The sequence below is a fragment of the Falco rusticolus genome, chromosome 12 (genome assembly GCF_015220075.1).
Source record: "Falco rusticolus isolate bFalRus1 chromosome 12, bFalRus1.pri, whole genome shotgun sequence".
NCBI classification, from domain to species: Eukaryota; Metazoa; Chordata; class Aves; order Falconiformes; family Falconidae; genus Falco; species Falco rusticolus.
The window spans coordinates 24586090-24602846 of record NC_051198.1 but is presented as its reverse complement, the minus strand read 5'-3'; the positions used below and the strand labels follow the sequence as shown (position 1 = coordinate 24602846).

Genomic DNA, 16757 nt, shown 5'->3' with positions numbered 1-16757 from the left:
CCAGGTAAGTTAGAAGAGATGAAATCTTTAATAAGATTACTGATAAATAAGGGGGGAAAATAGACAAGCTTTCAGGCACACAAGTCCTGCTAGTAGAAAACATAGTTTAGCAGGAAATATGGACTTTAGCCTGTAATAAATGAGTTATTATGGCTCATTTTTTTGCTTTTTCTTGACTTGTCTGTTTTGACTGAAACACAATTTAACTTTAACAAAATAATAAAGAATAAGTGACTAACAAGTTCAAAATTATTGTAAAATATTAACATAAATTGATAAATTAGTGAAGTAAACTACATATTAAAAAATTAATTGTTTTATGTTAAAGGCAAATTAGTTTCTTTTTAATCTCCTAAACCTGTTAACAGAGGTATTAGCTTGTGGGCTATCATACACTTTTGCTATCTTCAAGTAAGTCAAGGGAATTAGATTGACTGTGATCTGCTGTGTGCCTTAAGGCAAAACCTCAAGTACTTCAAGGTTCATTAAGTAAGAAATTTAAACCACTAAAACATAGAACACCGATGTGTAGACACATTGGCTTCTTTTATTTTCAGAATTAAAAGTTCTGCCAGGAAAACAAGCATCTTGAAAAGCTCCAGTCCTGCAATTAGCATCATGTGGGCAGGCTTCTGCATGAGCAGATCTCATTGCTGGTTTGGGGACTAATACTCCAGAGCTGCAAACACTTAAACACTGACTTAACTTGACCATTATGAGTAGGCTTACTGAAATTAATGGTGCTTTTCATGATAGTAAAGTTAAGTATGTGTCTGTGTGTATAAAGGACCAAGTTTCAGCTTTTTAATTTCAAGATGAGTGAATGAATTGCTTCATATATATTTTATAAATAACCAAAACTTTAAAAAATAGTTTTCTACCTTCACCATTTTTCTGAAGTATCTTCTGCTTCGATAACCTCTCCACCACTTCTGTATAACAATTGTCATTTTTCTCAGATATCTAAAATAAAATACATTTAAAAATTTATTATTGAGACTTTACAATATAACTTTATTTTTTCCTAATATTAAAAATAATGTATAGTACATTATCCATACTTACTCCAAACAGATGGCCACTGCAGACTATTTTATACATGTATGCACATATACATATGTACACACATACACACTTACAAACCAATATATACATATATTTATATAGACTCATATACTTTGCTTTTGGAAAAAACAGATTACTGCAAATTTACCTGTATACTATTTCAGTTATCATTACAAAAGTTTAATGAAAGGCTTACGAATGTAGTTTGCATGATGGGTGATTGTATTTTCATGGATGGTTTCAACCAACATATCTGAGCAGTTCAGAATTTTTTTCAGTCACATGCAACACTTTCATAGCTTTACAATTTTAAAATATTTGACAAAACCCACAGACATCTGGAATTTTTAGACTACTTTTTTGCTTTTATAAAATTACACCTAGCTTAATTGTAAGCAAACGTTTACTCTGTCCTTACTATATATATATATATAAATACACTTTATTATGCTAATAAAAATTCCATAATTGATGTCGCACATCAGTTTTGCAGAAATTAATGCAATCGTTACTTTGGGACTGCTTAGAAAAAGCTATATAGGGGAGCATTCATACCACCTAACAATGGACATCAAATTTAGAAGCCTTGCAGTACAGCTTAAGTCACTCAGTGGAGGCAGACTTTTCCAGCAGGTAATTCAAAGGACCTAAATGAGAGATTAATTCAGAACACTGACAACTGGTTATATTGAGCCTGTGCTTCTAAGGCAGACACCACATCCATCTTCGGAAAGAGGACACTGAGTAGAATCACTCTGTACACAGCTGCAGACACAAACCTCTTCTACACTTAGCTGATTTAGTTCTTCTACCATGTTCGTTCCAACTACATTGTTCTTCTTACATTGGTCATTACTAAACACAAATGTGCATGTGAATGAGATTTTCCTACAGAATAGATTGGTAAAGACACTTGGGTTTTCACTTCCTTCTGCAGCACGCTGTTGTTACTCGTGCTGGAAACGGAGAAGCACTAACCAATCCTCTGTCTTTGGGGCTTTTGACATTGATGGCATGGCTGATACTCCTTGGAGGGTGGAAATACCAGGTTTGCCTGCCTGCTGGACACTTGCATGTGATGGCTGCATCCTGTGACAACACACTTGAACCAGCAATGGAAAACACATTACCCATGCTTTTTTTAACAAGTGCACATAATGGCTGTAGCCTTTTTATGAGGGAAATAGTGTCCATTAAGTGATTAATGTTATTTAATCTAGTAATTCTTTATACTTGATATAGTACGTCCGGATGATACATAATGATTTGCAACAGGCAAGAGGTCAAACTAGAAGATGTAACAGTCCCTCTCCCTCACAGCCTTAATTTTTATGAAGATACAGAAAATTGAGCACATGAGTTTGACCAATTGGGCTTATGATCATAAAAAAAAATATCTCGGGGCCTCCTGGGAGAAGGGACCAACCACAGTGTTTCAAAAAAACTTGTAACAATGCTGATATAGCGTTTTACAGAACAAAGTAATTGCATGTGATCTCTGTTTTATAAATGGAGAAAATTATGTAAAAGAAGATCTATTTTTTTAAAAAATGGACTGGTCAAATCCAGCAGTAGAACTTAATTTTCTACAATAAGAGTCCAGTTACCTTACACTCACTAGAGAATCCTTCTGTATCAGACAGAATAACAGAGATAAGAAAAGTCTCTGCAAACAGCCTGAGGGACACCTTTTTTTTTAAAGTCATGCCAATATTTCTTAAAACAATACTCTATCTATTCTGAAGATGTATTATTTCCATGCTACTTACTAGCATCATGCCATTTTAATTGTATGCAGTTCTGAAAATCAAAAATTATTTCTTACAGTGCCACAGCTTATATGTTACATTCTATTTAAAAGCAGAATAACGTGGGGTTGTGGCTTTTTTCCCAAATGCTCTAATTTTATTAAAATCAAGTAATACCATGAGAAATTTTGGGAAAGAAGTCAAGATTGACATACAGATTAAGATAGGCTTAGTATAATACCTCAGATAGGCTCGGACTCTGCATCCTCGAAACCAGCTCTGAATTTTGACAGCAGCTTTGTACTCTATTTTTCTGTATTCATCTACAGATCTGAAAATATAAAAGTAGTAATACTTGTTCAGCATGGTATTTTAGTACCAAAGCAGAAAACTTCTTCTAAATATGTCTTACTGTTGCAGTTAAAGAAATATATGAATCTGGAAGAGATTTCAGAGAATTCAGGAAAAATCACTGTGATGAGTTTCAATGCTGAGGGGTGGAACTCAGCTATGAGATCACCTCTAGCTTTAATTTACTTTTTGTTTGTTTCAAAATGTCAATAGCTGCCAAGTCTTTGAACTTAAAACTACATTTTAATCTTCATGGACTTTTTGCTACCCCATTTTTATTAGGAACATATTTACCAGGTAGTTTAATCTATTATACCTGCCACAAAAGAATAATTCATTCACTATTAGTTAGTTTTCTTAACTATTTGATATCAGTTAACTCTCCTAACAAAGTGTTGTGTCAACATTAATTGCCTCAGTAAGTATACACAAGATGAATTTTTATCTGATAAATTAGGATTATCCTCATTATATTTCTTGAAAAACGAAACACAGATTTACTACCAGAGATCAAGAAGCATTAGCTCCATCATTTTACATCATCCAGTGCAGCATGTGCTCTCAAATCACATTAAGTGGGCCCAAATTTTCATCATCATCTCACATGCATCAGACCTGTCTAGTACCTGGAAACTGTGGAAAACAGACTTCTTTTACCTAAGACCACAAAACAAGTTGATGCTAAAGCTGGCGTTTATGCTAGAGAGCTTCCTCGTGTCTTTCCTGTGCAGCTTCCTAGACTTCATAAGAAGCAGACACCTCCAGAACACTTTTACCTAGAGGTAAATGATTTTGATTACAAGGGTATGAGTGATTTCACCCTGGACAGGCAGCCGCAGTTGCAGCCTGGAAAAGGAGATGTGGGACAGGTTGTGTCAGAGGTGACAGCTCCAAAACCAGTGCTACCCACTTGGCAATGGCAGCAGTCTGCTTCTGGAAAAGCAGAAGCCTTCACCTCTATTACCCCCGTAAGGTTTTTTAGTTGGCATTCTGTCTTGCCTGGCCAAGTCAGTTTAGAAGTCCTTGTAAAGTTTATTGAAGCAGACCAACAACAACTGTTTTTCTCACAGTACAGTTCCACAAACACTTTCAACTGGTGTTGCCAGCAGAATAAGTGGTTAGAGGTGTAAATTGCTCAAGCTGGTATCTGCCCTTCTGATCAGATGGCATAGTTGCCATACTGTCTGAATTAAGCTTTTAGAATCACAGATACCTCTCAAAGACTTCACTGAATGTTAAAAAGGCATGCTCAAGGTCAGCACGTGACATACAGATGTTACAGTAAATAAAAGTAGGTTCTTGAATGAGTAAGTGATAGTATTGTTTAACACTTAAGAGAATGCACTAGCAGATCCTGTATATTCTAATGCTTATGTTGACAGGGTATTTCTTGAGGTGCAGGCTTATGGTATTTTTGTATTGTGCCATCATTGGGCAAGTCCTTCCCAGAAAGGTGCTTTCCCTAAAAAGTCAGTTTAGGAGACCACATACCTCTGACATGAACAGTTCTGCATAAAGCCCGACAGGAAGATTATTAAGATCTGAAGAACATTATCCAGATCAGGTAAACCTGCCTAACCACAACCAACAGGCAAGATCTTACAGTCATCAGTCTGCCCTAATTTTTAATGGAACAGGTGTAAAGTCCTAAAATAGTAAATGCATTTTCAAAGATAAACTATTCTGATTCTGGGATTTACTTCAAAGCACTTCAATTACCATGCCTCCTGCAAAGAGTCCTTAGTTTGTACCAGGGTGGCTTTAAGTCAAGCTGCTCCGGGGAGTCTGTATGTTGTAGATGTTCTACAGAATTCTGCTTTTGGGTCTTGACAGATAGGTGAAGAAAGAAACATTTTTCTTTTGTCTTAAAATGTGTTTGACACACCTGGAACTAAATCCTTCAGGTCTTACCCTTAGAAGTTATTTGCAAACAGGGTAACTCATACAAAAAAAAGGTAAATACTTGGTAATTTACATTCTTTTGCACCTTCTGATGTTTCAGATCAACTCAGATCCTTTGAGGAATCTGGTACTTCACTGCAGAATACTGACTTCACAGAGTAAGTAACCACTTTCTTTACAGTATCATGTATTTTTGTCTGAATGCCCTGAATCTGGTTGTGAATGATGAGTGACTGCACAGATTACACTGACTCGTGCGCCCACAGCATCTCAGATTTGGCATTTTTGAGGGCACTATTACATTATGTGGATAAAGCATAGTTCTGAAAGGGAAATTAAAAGATGTTGTCTGACTTCAAAATACAAATGCTTCAAAAATACTTCAAAGACCACTGCAAATTTGATGCGCATTAATGCCCAAAACTTATTTCTTAAGTTTAAAAGTTAAATAAGGATCTACCAAAATCTCTAAACAAGATATTCTGATTTGTTTCAGGATTTTACCAGCAGCTGTGTTGAAGCAGTTGGAGATTTTCACCTTAAAGAATAAAGATCAGATTACTGATCAGCTACCTCTTCAGTTGCTGAGCTGGACTGTTGGAAGCCTCTCATTTAAATTCTTAGCTGAAAAACTGAATTTCAAGAAACTGATGGATTATAGCCTCTTCTTAAAAGGGAAACAATTCATTTTTTGAAAGATCTGCCAAAAAATCCCAAATCCCCGAACATCAAGCATGCTGCCCTCCAATGGATTTCCATGTCTGGCTCAGCCTGCTCTTTTTAACCTGAAAGAAGCAAAATACAAGTGGAGTCTCCCATAACTGATGCTAGTTTAGGGAACGGCGGTGTTTACAGCCACAGCAGCACCAGCCAAATCCCAGGGAAAGAACAGGGAAGCAGAGCGCTTCATATGCAGGCAGGACCTGAACTCCATGTAACTTTTAGCTGTGTTCGGGAGCCTTGTTATTGATGCTAATGATGCCGTAATTAGATTCTAAACCAAATGACTCATTAGAGTAGTGAAGAAAGAAAAAAACACAAACACTGCAACGATGCTAAATATGCTTCTTTTTTTTTTCCTGTTTGAGTATTAGCATTAGATGTACAGCAGCAGCAACAACACAGTTGAATAAAAAGGGTTTACAGGACAGATCTATACAATCTTAACACAGGTCTTAAAACATTTTATTTCTTAAAATTTGATCCGGGAAAAGTTGGCCACCATCATCTTTAGCAGTCAGAAAACCCAGCAGCGCAAACCGCCCGGCCGGTGCAGGGTAGCAGGCTGGCAGGGGCAGGGGATGAGCAGGCCGCTGTTTGCAGGGCGTATAGGGCCCCCTTAAAGGAACTGTGCATCAGGGCTCCCCAGAGCACTCTGGCAGGCCCTGGGGGCGAGGAGGAGGGTGCTCTCAGCAGGGGTTTCAAAGCTAAAGCGTTTCCCGCAGGAGCGCCGCCATCTCGTTGACGGGGAAGCCGGGGGGCTGCCCGCCCCGCCAGCTCCAGCCCCAGCCCTGCATGAGGGGGTGCGTCCCGCCCCACCACCGGCATGACCCAGTTACCTGTTCCTACGGAAATACTCCTCCCGCAGCCCCGATAGCCTCGCCTGAAGCCGGGCCAGGGCGGCCATGCTTCCTCCCTCCTACCCGCCCGCCCGACGCCGCCACCATGGCAACGGGACCGTACCACTCCGCGCGGCCGCGGGGGTGGCCCCCCCCACCGCAGCCCTGCCGGCAGGGAACAGCAGAGCACCGGCGGCAGCGGGAGCCCGGCGGAGCTGGACCGGGACGGAAGCGGAGCCCAGGCGGGGAGTGCCGGAGGGGACGCGGCGCCCCTGGGCAGCGGTCGGGAGATGGAGGGGAAGAGTCCAGGTGGTGGCGTCCTACTTCCTCCCGCTGCCGCAGCTGCTTCCGGGCTCTCATCATGGGGGACTGAGGAGCAGCGTTGGCCGCCCGCGTCCTCCCCTCCCGGCCCTCGCCCGCTGGTCCCCGGCGTTACCGCCGGCCCCCGCCCCGCCTCTCCTCGGCTCAGTCTCTGCGAAGTGGCGCCAGCCTCCCTGGGGAGCGGCCGGGGGAGGCGCCGGGTTCATGTTCCGGGTCGCTGAACCTACCCCGACCCGAGCTCAGGCGGCGAGAAAGAGCTGGTAAGCCCAGGCCCGGTGGACCGGGGGGCGCCGGGGCCGCTCCGCGGGGCCGGGAGGGGGGCGCCTCCGCCGCCCCTGCACTGTCGCGGGGCCGGTGTTTGGGGGTGGGGGTCAGGAACCCCATCTCCGCGCCCTGTGAGGGATTTGGAGACGTGGGGGAAGTGCAGCCCCCGCTGCGGCCGGCCCTCCCCGCTGCCCGGCGGTGCCCGGCGGGCTGCCAGGCCTCTCCCGGCCTGCGCCCCCGCTGCTGCCCGGTGCGTGGGGGAGAGGCGTTGGTGCTTTCCTCTGCGCCCAAGGCCACCGCGGGGACGGAGCTGGAGGCCTGGCAGGGTGCCACTGGCACGTCTCAGTGGGTCGCTGCCTTGGTAAGTGAGCAGTGGGCTGGAGGGGCAAACTTCCTCTCGTTGCTAAAAAAGGACGGCAGGCAAATAATAGATGAAAACTTTTGTCACAGGCTTATTTAGTTTTTTGTGTGGATTTGGGTTTTTCTAATTGTGGTAGATCCTGCAAGGCCAAAACCCTTTGCAGTGTATGTTGCAGAAACATCCATTTACGCGTGGTTGCTGCTCTGGAGCTGTTCTGTTGCAAACCAAGAATCAACAAGTGCAGCTGTAGCCAGTGGGCAAGGACAGTCTGGGTAGTTCTGCTCTGGCAGAGTTCACAGATTTACTGCTTTTTGTAACTCCATATACAAGCATAGCAACCCCAAAGGTCCCTATTGTTTTTATTGTAGAACTGTGAAGAGGGGAAACTGACAGAATAGAAAAAGGGAAAAGTGAGTTTTGTTAATAGGCCATAGAGATATGAAGACTGGGACCAGAGAAACTTGGTGAAAGCGAGATGGCCCAAACAACTAGCAGGGAAGCCTTTTGTTTCTTTCATTAAATGTTAGCTATTTTGTGATATCATAGGTATCAACTGATGTGTGTAACTTCTAGTTCATTCATTTTTATTAATGGAAGTGAGGAGGAGCATGGTGAGGTTTTGTTTGTTGGGTTTTTTTTCTTGAATGTTGATAATTTGAGGCCCTGAGGCTTTTTTTAGGAACTATGTTATGTATGCAGATACCTACTTGTAGAGTTCCCAGATCTGGAATAGATTTTCTTCTATGTTTTGATTTGTTTCTTTTCTGGAGTTGGGGAAGAGGAGGAAGAGAAAGGCTTAGCACTTTTGTTTTCTTACACAGGAAACTCCATTCATTCTCCACTTCTGCTGATACCACCACTTATTTCTAGTCGGTATTTTCATGGCTTCTTTACGTTTTTCTAAATGAGAAAACTTCCAAAGAGTGATTTATTTGCTAGAAGTTGTTTGCTGGTATTGCTAGATATGCAGATTTGCCTGGTGTAAATCTAACTTCTGTTGGTATAATTCAGAACATTTCAGAGTATAAGGTATACTTTAGTGGCAGAAGTATTTTTGTCTACTGATGCTGTATATGGTAGAAACATTGCCTAAGACATTCCAAACTTGTATCTGTACTCTGAGAAAGTTTTCATTATACATTTGACCTGTCATTTCCCTTAAATTATACTGTCTTGTATGCATGTAAATTTAGTTCCAGAGGCTTCAAAAATAGTGTTCAGCAATACAGGGTGTGGGAATTTGGCATATTCTTCTGTAATTGTTGTGAGGCATTAATGATTTTGCTTGTGCAAATACACTGCCCGGAGGAATTCAGTACAGATAGAATTAGTGAGATCTGATCTATAGGATTGTTAGTTTAGCAGTTCTGAAGGAAGACTTGTTAAAAATTTTGACTACTACTCAGTCACTCCCTTTTCTTTTACATAAGTTATTTCAGAAGCTGACTGTCAAAGGAAACCTGTTTGAGTGAGATGCAGAAAAGTACTTTTTTCAGTGTCTAATGCTTGATATAGAAAATTAAGAACATGTGCTTTCTAAAAACATTAAGACCCTAAAGAAGGGAGTGGATTGAGAACAGCCACAGGGTAAGAGTGTTCACTTTGGGTGGTAAAGCTCCTCTGAAGCTGAATGTTTCTCATTTATATTGTGAATACATGTGACAATTTAGGAATAGTTTGCATTTTGGGTACTTACTGGGCACTCTGATTCTTTTGGTAATGACTTCAGTGCTGTAGTATATTACCATCATTTGACAGTTCATGTGATTCTCCACCTTGACAATTAATTAATGAAGTCATACATCTGAAAAGGGCAAGCATATCAGTAAATGGCAGCAATGGGATTGTAAGAATTGCTGCCCCTCATGATAAATTGCTCCAAATCTCATTTCTGGCTGACCAATTCATTTGTGTTAGAGCTTTATTAAATGCAGTTCTTGTCAGCATCTTTCTGACTGTATACCATTGCTCTGTACTGAACCTTTTTCACTCTAAAATATGAGTAGACTTGATAGTGTTTATTGTTGGGCCTTCTTAGATATGCAGCAACTGTAGGAAAGTCAGATGTACTTATTGCAAGTTTGCCTGGCCCTAATTTTTAGGGGGGTCAGCAACATAATTAATAAAATTCCATCATTCCTCAAATACTAATAACTTTTTGTTGTATAGGACAAGTGTAAGGAAATTCCAAAACCTGTCTAAGGAAGTTTCTTGAATACAGAGTTGATACTAAGAATTGTTGTGTAGTATATGATTGGAGGAATAAAATGTTGCTAGTAATTGTATGCAACTAAATGTATGGGTACCCTACGTTTGATATAAAAAAAGAGTTCATAGGCATTTCCAGCGTTGTGTCTTTAATTATAGAACAATGACTTGCATTTTTTAAAAAACTTCTATACTTTTATTGCTTTGTGAAACTGACTTATATACACGTGTAACTGACTGCAAAATAGGAGAGTTGGTGTACCTTGAAGATGAGAAATAGCCTGGGAATTCTGGGTTTGGTTTTCCCTTTTTCGGATAAAGACCTGCTCCAACATAATATCCTGACGTTTCAAGAACCCTCAATTTTTATAGCTGTTCACACTATCTTATATGGAACTCAAAATAATTATGTTTTCTGACATATGATTTCTGTAAGTTTCTGTTCTGACACTGTCACATTTTAAAACTGTAGTATAAACACCACGTTTGTGTTAAGTTTCTTTGGGCTGTGTGTCAGATTTACTTTGAATGTGTTGCCAGTGTGTTGGCTCTTAGTCTTTACAGGAAGCACTGGGCAGGGTCCTCAGAAGTGGAAGAGTATGGGGATTCTCGGTAGGTAGCTGTTATGCCCCCCCGCAATGATTAGTGTGGGGTAGAGTGCATTTTGGTCATTTTGTAGCTTTGTGTAGGTGGCTGTCCAATGGACAATGCCTAAGGACATCAGTAGATGTGGACTTGGAATTGGATACTTTGTGTCCTCCTCTTGGTGATGGCTGTTTGATGACAAGCAAATTTAAATAATCTGGGTGCGACTTCTGTTTCTGTATGCTATAAGCTTCTATGTAACGTAGGTTTATTGGTTATTTCCTAATCTATCATAATCTTTTGCTAGCTTTTTAATACCTTTAACTAAGTTGTGTTGCTCCATTTTGCTTTCTCCTTTGTGTATCCCATGAACTCGGATACTTCTCTTTTTTTGAATCTGTAAATTCTTCAGGCAAGGTGGTGAGATTTATCATCTGCTGCTCTCTCCCAAATACTTGCACCTGTTCAATCCAAATTTCAGTCACATTCAACAATAAAGCTGAGGTCTGAAAACTAATGTTTCTAAGGCTTTGTGAAAATAACTTCAGAGGTGGAGAACTGGGATTTAAATTAGTACCTGTCTGAAGATAAAGGTACACTGTGAATACAGCTGTTTTACAAGACATCAGAGAATCCGTATGGGAAAAGATTATAGAAAGCCAGGTTTTATAATCCCACTGTTCAAGGAACTAGTTGATTTTTCTTGTGCTATTAGCTTGTGATCAAGTTGGGTTGTGAAGGCAGCAAAAATCAGAATTGATGAGACACAGATGCAACATAACTTTAGCTGCAAGAAACCCCATATCTAACAGGAAGAGGTATAGAACTAGAATGTAAATGCAGCTGTTGGTTTAGTAAAAGATACTGCCTGTCATTATGAGTTGTGCAAGTAAATGAGCTTTCCTGTCAGCATGTGTTTGTTAAATATTTTGTGAGCAGTCAGAGCTCTGTATTGTTACGTGCTTTAGGTGGGAAGCAAACAAAAATGCTACTTGATTTTTCACTGAAAAAAGCAAGTGCCCATTATTTCCATTAGGAGTTTCAATATGAATATAAATACTGAGCAGAAGCTGTGTGAACTGTTTTGGAGTAGGTGAAAGCAGTTATACTGTTTCCTGCAACAGTACTTTTATGGTATATTCTCTTAAGGATTAGAGAGGAAATGGGTCAGCCTTTGGTGAACTACATTAAAATAGCTTCAGATAAATGTAAAGGTCAGTGCAGGCAAACTAGATTTTTATTTTTTTTTTATAGTAAAGCAGAATCTTCTCCTAGCGAAGACTTTACAGTTTATTGCTAGCTGTGGGCTGTTGCTGTAACAGCAGTTTTATAGCCTTATGTGAGTCATGCTAAACTATGGCTCAGCCTGTTTTTTTATGCGCCTCGGTATGTTGTTCTACATTCCTTATTACAACCTTTGAAATTTCTCATCTTACTGAATGCAGTTGATAGTCACTGGTAATGTCTTTAATACTACTTGTAGTTATTTTTCAACCTATTTCAAATGCAAATATTTTTGTTACAGTAACATCTGTGATGATGATTAAAATTACTTAATGGATTTGGAATACAAGCTTGACAGCTGGCTGTGAAAAATGGAGAAAGTTGCAACACTGATTTGATAATGCTGTAATAGAAATATACTCCTGAATTTTGGAGACAGGTTTCAGATTAACCATTCTATCTGGTTGCTGTTGCCATGATCTTCGGGTTTTTTTCTTTAATTATAGCAAGAGAAATCAGAGCTCCAATAAAATTAATCAGAAGAGATTTCTTGGACCTCCAGGAAAAGGAGTTTTAATGTGGAACACTGGCATGTTGAAAGTGCAATGTGAATAAAAAGCTGAAGTAGTATGTGTGTTGTATTCTCAGTCTATTACAAAGGATCTTCCACTGTCCCAAATTGATCAAATAATTCTCATAATCATTCTAAGGAAACATGTTGAAGTAATTATAATATTAATTTGTCTGATTTGTTTCAAAGGTAATGCAGTTGGCTGTAATTTTCAGGGTAAACAAGGTCGCTGCCCTGTACAGATCTAAGTTCAGGAGTTGCAATGAAGAGACTTGATAATTCAATAGAAAAGATTAATTGCAGGAGTGCAAAAGATTCAAAGTCGTAGTCTGATGGAAATTAAGTGCCTTTACAGCTCAGGGCTTTTTAAGAATCGTATTATCCCTTTACTTCAAAAACAGTTAAGGGTGTTCACTCTTCTTCAGTTTCATCTTTTGATCTGGCACCATCTGTATTGAGAGCGTTTTGTGGGGGATTCGAGACAAGTGTAGATCAGATATATAAGTGCAAGCTGGATATATTGTGTTTGATCTTGAAGTATTTCATAGAACTAAGGCAACTTTGCCACCATACTTATGCCATTACATGGAGCAAATTGGTACATCCACTCTAGGAGCTACATTGATTTTAGTGATATAGTTATTCATACGGATTAGGGCCACTGAATTGAACAAATTAATCATAAACTGTGGTATTAGTGTCCCTGTCTTCCAGTCTCCTTTTGCTTTGTGCTGCAGGGACACTAGCAGAATAGTCTGCAAGAGATTATGTATCTTCATATTCTGACAAGTTAGCAGCAGTCTGTTCATTTTGAGCTAAATGCAGGTTTAAGCCTACTAGTTCACCTCCACTTCGGTCAGTTCGATGTAAGTATCAAAGCCTGTGGCAGAAGGGCTGGACTGGCAGCTGGGGGAATTGATGTCTCAAATTAACCCAAATAAATGCGCTGGAGTTTGTTTGCATCCTATGACTCCAGTTATATTAGTGCAGATCTCAAGGGCATCTCATTTCTCCTATGCACACCTGCAAGGATAGCTGTCTTCATGGGCTAAAGGGGCTAGTACCCTACCGATTGTGCAGTTATAGCTACTGAAAAACATGGGTTAATATATCTATTTAAGCATCATGCATAGAAGCCCTGTACAAATATACCTGGATTTGTCTCTACTGGTGGTTGAAATTCTTAGACAAACAAAACAACAACAACAAAAAAAAACCCCACCAAAAAAAAAACCCAAGGAAAAACTGAACAAAACCCCCACATGCCCCTGAAACTCAGCAGTAACTGAAACTTCAAAACCTCAAAGAAAGAATTAGTTTAAAATAATATTGATGCCACGTGTCTCAAAGTAATTTGTGTTAATTGGCTTCCACTTTTCTTTCTCTCTGAATGTTTTGAAAACAGTTGCCTCATTTGAAATGCTTTTCCTACTGTGTAGGTCTATTGCTTCTGAGAAGTATTTTTGTGTGATTATGGAGGCTTTGATTCTTGTGAACCAAATGGATTAAGGAGAAAGTGTAGCATTCTTCCAGAGCTGTCTGCCCCCTTACAAGGTAATATGATGATTCTGCTGTACTAAGAACCAAAGAAAATCTTAGGTTAAGAGGGAGTAATAGGACTAGAGATTACAGCAGGACAGAAAAGAGGTATGAGGAATGAATGCAAGTGACACAAGGAATTCAAAACGATCTTGTGTTTCTACCACAACCTGTGCTTTTGGTGATCTTGCAATTGAAATGTTAAAAATCAGTATTTCTGAAAATGGCTTAAAAGGAGAAAATATAAATTTTTTTAGGTGGCATATTTCATAACCAGCTTGGATTTCTTCTTAAACGTGCTCTTCCCCCATTAATATTTAAAATTTGTATACTGTGTGGTCATGACTGTCCATTCAGCCATCACCATTAACCTTTAACGCTGAAGTCTGTGGTGAGAGAGGGAACCTCTGTGCTACGTGTTCAGATTTTCTCTACATCTTCAACTCTACTGGTATGGGCAGAGAACTGTTTGATAATTATTTTGTCAATTTATATTGTAAAACAAAGTGAAGAGTCTTGCTTTTAAACGTCCTCTACACAATTTACTGAGTGTCTTCATGTTTATCAGTTGGTGTAATGTGGTAAACAGCATGAATGTTATTCTCTGCTTTACCTCAGCAAATGGGATCTTCTGATGCTTTGATGTGAGAATCTATTGCTGTGGTTACAGAGAAGGTTCATAGCCTTCAGGGAAGGATTAGAGTTCAGCAGCAATCATTTAATGTCTCTTCTTTTCGTAATTACGTTCATGTAATGCATGGGTGAACTTACTGAAGAATATGGAGTTAAAGACATGATAAATGCTAGTGAAATTGGAGGAGGAAGGAGCAAAACATAAAAGGGTAAGGCCTTAATCAGACACTGTGTGTGTTTAGGGATACTTTTCTCTACACAAGCGTGTGATTCTATGGATGTGAGTGCCTACACGTGGTAGGAAACTTTGCATTTAATACTCTAGAATTACCTATAGCAGGGTATTCTCTCAACTTAATATCACTCCACAGAATCAATATTTTTTTAAAAAATCAAACATATCAGCCATTTGGAAAGACAGAATTAGTCACTATTAGAAAAAAAAGTCATATATTATCAAAGAATTGCTGTCTTAACTTCATTTTGGCATTTAGGCAGCATCAGGAGATAATTATCCTTAAAAATATTTTATCATAATGACAACTTTTAAACAGAGCTCTCTAATATACTATCAAGGAGGTATATTATGCATTTCATTTCACATTCATAAATTTTAAATGTGTTCCCTGCCTGCAGTTAGAGTGAATGGTCTCTGTTGATGCTTTCACCCTGTGGAATCCCTGAAAATCATAAAAACATGAGGTGAATTATAACCGAATAAAAATAGTGAGATCAAAAACAAATGGGAGGGATGGATGCATACGCACACCCACCCACCCTTCTTTCCAAGACAGAGATTTGAGAAGATACCATTTAAATGGAATGTATGCTGATGTGTTGCGAGTTGCACAGGACTGGTTGGCAAGGCTTTGTCTTTCAGCAGAATAGTGTTTATAGGATGGACATTAAGACTACCTTGCCTAAAGTGACTAAAATGATTTTTCCAGGTAAAATGTTTATAGAGTTTATGCTTAACACCTCAGATTCATTTGTTGTTTTCTTGTGTGTGTGTTTTTCCTTGAAATATGCAGGCATTTCAGTAGGACTATGGAGGAACTGGTTCATGATCTGGTCTCAGCACTGGAAGAAAGTTCAGAGCAAGCCAGAGGAGGTTTTGCTGATACTGGAGATCATTCTCGAAGTGTGTCGTGTCTTCTAAAGCGACAGGCAAGGAAAAGGAGGGGACGCAAAAGACGTTCATTTACGACCCATCATCCCTGGGAGACTGGTCACTGCTTAAGTGAAGGTTCTGATTCCAGTTTAGAGGAATCAAACAAAGACTACAGGGAGAATCATGCTAATAAGAAAGACCATAGTGACTCTGATGACCAGTTGTTGGTTGCTAAACGTAGGCCTTCCTCAAACCTAAATAATATCAGGGGCAAGAGACCTCTGTGGCATGAACCAGACTTGGCTGTTGACAGTTTGGGAAACAGAACTTTGCGCAGGAGAAGAAAGGTAAAACGGATGGCAATAGATCTGCCGTCAGAAGTCTCTAATGCACTGACAATAACTCAACAGCAGGATAACAGCAGAGATCAAGAAATGGACAATAACAATAAATCATACCAACACCAAGAGTTTTCCAAGAGCAAAGTGAAAAAAAGAAAAGTAGCTGCGGCTCGACAAGGACCGGAAATCTTGGATGAAGGAGTAGTTATAGAAAATGAAGAAGTGAACCAGGCAACTAAGGACAAAATGGAGTATGAGGAGCAAAAAGGCTCAGATGAGAACATGAGTGACAGGTTATTCTTTCTCTTCCTTTTTACAGAAGCATTGGATAATATTTGTTTGGTTTTATTACTGTTGCTTGTATTGGGAATCTTTGGATTTTTTTCTTTAATTCCAGAGTTAAAATGCATCAATAGTATCGTGTTTTAACAAGTTACTCTTAAACTTTTTACATGTGCTAATATATTGAGTTGCTCAGATTAAGGAGTTCAGCATAAAATAGTGTCATGTAGCAGAGGAATAACCAAGAAAACAGTTTCTTGAAATGCTGCTTTCTAATTGTTTCAAGATTAAGAATAACACAATATACAAATAATGAATATGGGGGTTTTTTCAAGGTATTTCAACTGGTGACAGTTCTCGGACAAAAATTAAGTGTTTTTCCAATTTCTAGACATTGGTGCTTTGATTGTTATCTCTATTCATCAGAAAGGTTGTCAGTGTTTAGAGTCACCATTTAGACAGTATGTTCTTATGTGTCATGGGCATAAAAAGTCTGCAGGTTGCCAAGGATATACATCATTTACGAAATGCAAAAACCAATTTACAGTTCAGAAACACCTGAGCTTACCATTAAAAAAATGGGGGAATGATGACCCTTTGGGCAGTACACCTCATCCATCCATTCCAGACAGCAGTCATACTACAATGGTAATTGTTTCCAAAGTTCTGTTTTGACAACACAGTAAGGTGTA

At 39.5% G+C, this 16757-nt stretch overlaps 2 protein-coding genes across 6 annotated transcripts in view; one reads left to right on the top strand and one right to left on the bottom strand.

Moving 5' to 3' along the window:
• Positions 1-6736, bottom strand: part of SPATA17 (spermatogenesis associated 17) — an 89706-nt gene extending 82970 nt beyond the window's left edge. For 2 of the 4 annotated variants that reach the window (XM_037405499.1, XM_037405501.1), the window contains exons 1-3: positions 6626-6736; positions 3055-3144; positions 882-963 (exon numbers count right to left, since the gene is read on the bottom strand). In XM_037405499.1, the coding sequence (XP_037261396.1) occupies positions 882-963; positions 3055-3144; positions 6626-6693 (240 nt within the window). In that variant the 5' untranslated portion in view covers positions 6694-6736. The remainder of the gene's footprint in view (positions 1-881; positions 964-3054; positions 3145-6625) is intronic. The other 2 variants (XM_037405502.1, XM_037405503.1) reach the window with 1 other exon arrangement.
• GPATCH2 (G-patch domain containing 2) overlaps positions 6677-16757 on the top strand; it is a 126311-nt gene continuing 116230 nt past the window's right edge. For both annotated transcript variants that reach the window (XM_037405497.1, XM_037405498.1), the window contains exons 1-2: positions 6677-7206; positions 15363-16076. In XM_037405497.1, the coding sequence (XP_037261394.1) occupies positions 6692-7206; positions 15363-16076 (1229 nt within the window). In that variant the 5' untranslated portion in view covers positions 6677-6691. The remainder of the gene's footprint in view (positions 7207-15362; positions 16077-16757) is intronic.